This window comes from Saprolegnia parasitica (assembly GCF_000151545.1).
Source record: "Saprolegnia parasitica CBS 223.65 unplaced genomic scaffold supercont2.145, whole genome shotgun sequence".
Lineage (NCBI taxonomy): Eukaryota > Oomycota > Saprolegniomycetes > Saprolegniales > Saprolegniaceae > Saprolegnia > Saprolegnia parasitica.
The window spans coordinates 19697-22122 of record NW_012156539.1 but is presented as its reverse complement, the minus strand read 5'-3'; the positions used below and the strand labels follow the sequence as shown (position 1 = coordinate 22122).

Genomic DNA, 2426 nt, shown 5'->3' with positions numbered 1-2426 from the left:
CGGCAGCCGCGAGTCCAGCTGCAGCGATCGCGCGACGGGCGCAAGCACATGATGCTGGAGTAGCTCGCTGTAGTAGTAGCCAGCCAAGGCGACGACGACGAACAGCGCGTGGAGGAGCTTGCCCATGCTGCTCTTCTCGCCACACGGCAAATCTTAGACTGGCGCCGCTGCGACGCACCGATTGGTGCGCCCACTTGGGTTCTAGCCAATCGGTGGTACGTGCAACAAAGGCTTTTGACCAATCACATGCGTCGCCATCGGTTGCGGAACTGAATCTCAATGATAGATGCTCAAAAATCGAATTGCTAACGCGTGTGGTCACCCTTTTTTTAAGCCGCTCGTTCAGTTTGGAGATCAACACACGCACGTCGACATGAGTGATACCATCATTGGGACTTCCATACACTCGCATGTCATTTCGCCGGTGGAGCTCGATGGTTGGCGACGTTGCAAAAGGGAACTGCACAGACGACACATTAGGCCTTCATGGGCTTGGACCTGACCATTCCTGTTGGTTAAGAAAGAAATCCTACCATGTCAGGAAACAAGTTTGTCGAGATGGGGTGACGTCTTTAGTTTCTTTTGATAAAGTGGCCGGGGGGCTCGTAGCATGATTGACTTTATGAGGTGCCCGCGCGCAGCTCCCATGCGCTTAACCCACATCTTCGCTTGTCTTGGAGCTAACACCAATGCTGCCCAATTATTTCCGGCAAACCCTTCTCGTTCATGTACCGCAGCGTTTCTTTCGTTTTTCGACGGTGAAGCGCAGTATGGAAGGTTCGCAACGTACGTTGGCGTGGACTCACACATCCATACTGACAGCCACATGAGGAGTACGCAGGTCCACGCGCTCACGCTGCTTGTCGCTGTGGCCATCGGCCTCTACTCGATCTCGCCTCCGACGCTTGTCGACTACAAGCACCTCATCGCCTCTCTCTTGGCACCGGCGATTCATTTCGAGGTGGATCCTGCCTTCAATGTATCCGCGTGCAAGGCTGCCGCCGCTCCGCACTTGTCCAACACCACGTTCGTCCGCGGCTTCCACGTCCTCTGCCTCGCAGCCACGGCCAACAACACGTAGTACCCCTGATGGTTGACCAGGAGTCCATTGTGCGCCGCTTTTAGGATCCAAGGGCTCGTGTACGAGGACGGTGTTCTTGGGTACCCTTCGTACTACACGACAGCGCGCGACATCCACGAGCTGCTGCGTGCGCTTCCAAGGTCAAGCTTTGAGGACGTGGATGACGTGCAGTGGAAGCAGCCGCCTCAGTTTTACGCCCCCGACGGCGAATTGCTCACGATCATCGACCAGCTGCTCGACTACAACATCGTGTACCTCTTTGAAGGCGGCCAGTTTATCTGGCCGGGGCTCTGCGTGGGACATCGGCGGGTTGTACCCGACCTCCCAGGGCTCGGTGATGTCGTGCTGGAGACGCTGTCCATGCAGCCGCTCGTGCTGGCCGTCGACCGATTTCTTCACAACGACGAAATCGACGCCATTGTCGAGCTCGCACTGCCCCACCTTGCCGCCTCCAGTACGCATAGCATCCTTGCGCACATAACTCGATGGGCGTAGCGGTCAAGCTCCAAGACGGAGACGAAGACAAGCCCGCGTCCGAGTGGCGCACGAGCTCCCAGTACTTTCTTCCATCGACCGAGAGTCCGATTTTGGCGCGTACACGGCCCAGACACCTTGGATTCGTTGTGACTCTCGTTGTGCATGTGTAGAGATCGACGACCGTGTCGAAGCGCTCGTCAAGGTGCACAAGACGCACCAGGAGCCAGTCCAAGTTCTTCGCTACGAAAAAACGCAGAAATACGACCACCACACCGACTATTTTGACGCCAATATGTACGACAACAGCCCAGAGTTTCAAGAATACCTCCATCACGGCTTCAAGAACCGCATGATCACAGTCTTTTGGTACATGTCGGACGTCGCGGACGGCGGCCACACGGCGTTTCCCCGCGCCGGCGGCCGTCCACAGCCCGACTCGATGACCGACTGCACGAAAGGCCTCCTTGTCGCCCCCAAGAAGGGCAAGGTGATCGTCTTTTACAGGTAGTAGGAGAATACCATTGCATGAGGAAGAACATTTGGTGTAGCATGCTCCCGGATGGATCCCTCGACCCAATGAGCCTCCATGGCGGGTGCCCCGTCCGCGACGGCGTCAAGTACTCGGGCAACAAGTGGGTTTGGAACAAGCCGCGGTAAACAACGGAAACACGGCGGTAGCATTGAGCTACCGTCGTATAGCCAGTGTCGATGAATGCTAACATCTATCTATCTATCTATCTATCTATCTATCTATCTATCTATCTATCTATCTATCTATCTATCTATCTATCTATCTATCTATCTATCTATCTATCTATCTATCTATCTATCTATCTATCTATCTATCTATCTATCTATCTATCTATCT

The 2426-nt window shown here is 54.7% G+C and overlaps 1 protein-coding gene across 1 annotated transcript; it reads left to right on the top strand.

The window, feature by feature from the left end:
• Positions 1-819: 819 nt before the first annotated feature.
• On the top strand, positions 820-2306 carry SPRG_14670 (hypothetical protein). Its single transcript, XM_012354077.1, has 5 exons — positions 820-1077; positions 1126-1535; positions 1577-1675; positions 1729-2062; positions 2107-2306. Exons 1-5 carry the CDS (start codon positions 827-829, stop codon positions 2213-2215), a joined length of 1203 nt encoding a protein of 400 aa, XP_012209467.1. The 5' UTR covers positions 820-826; the 3' UTR covers positions 2216-2306.
• The last annotated feature ends 120 nt before the right edge of the window (positions 2307-2426 follow it).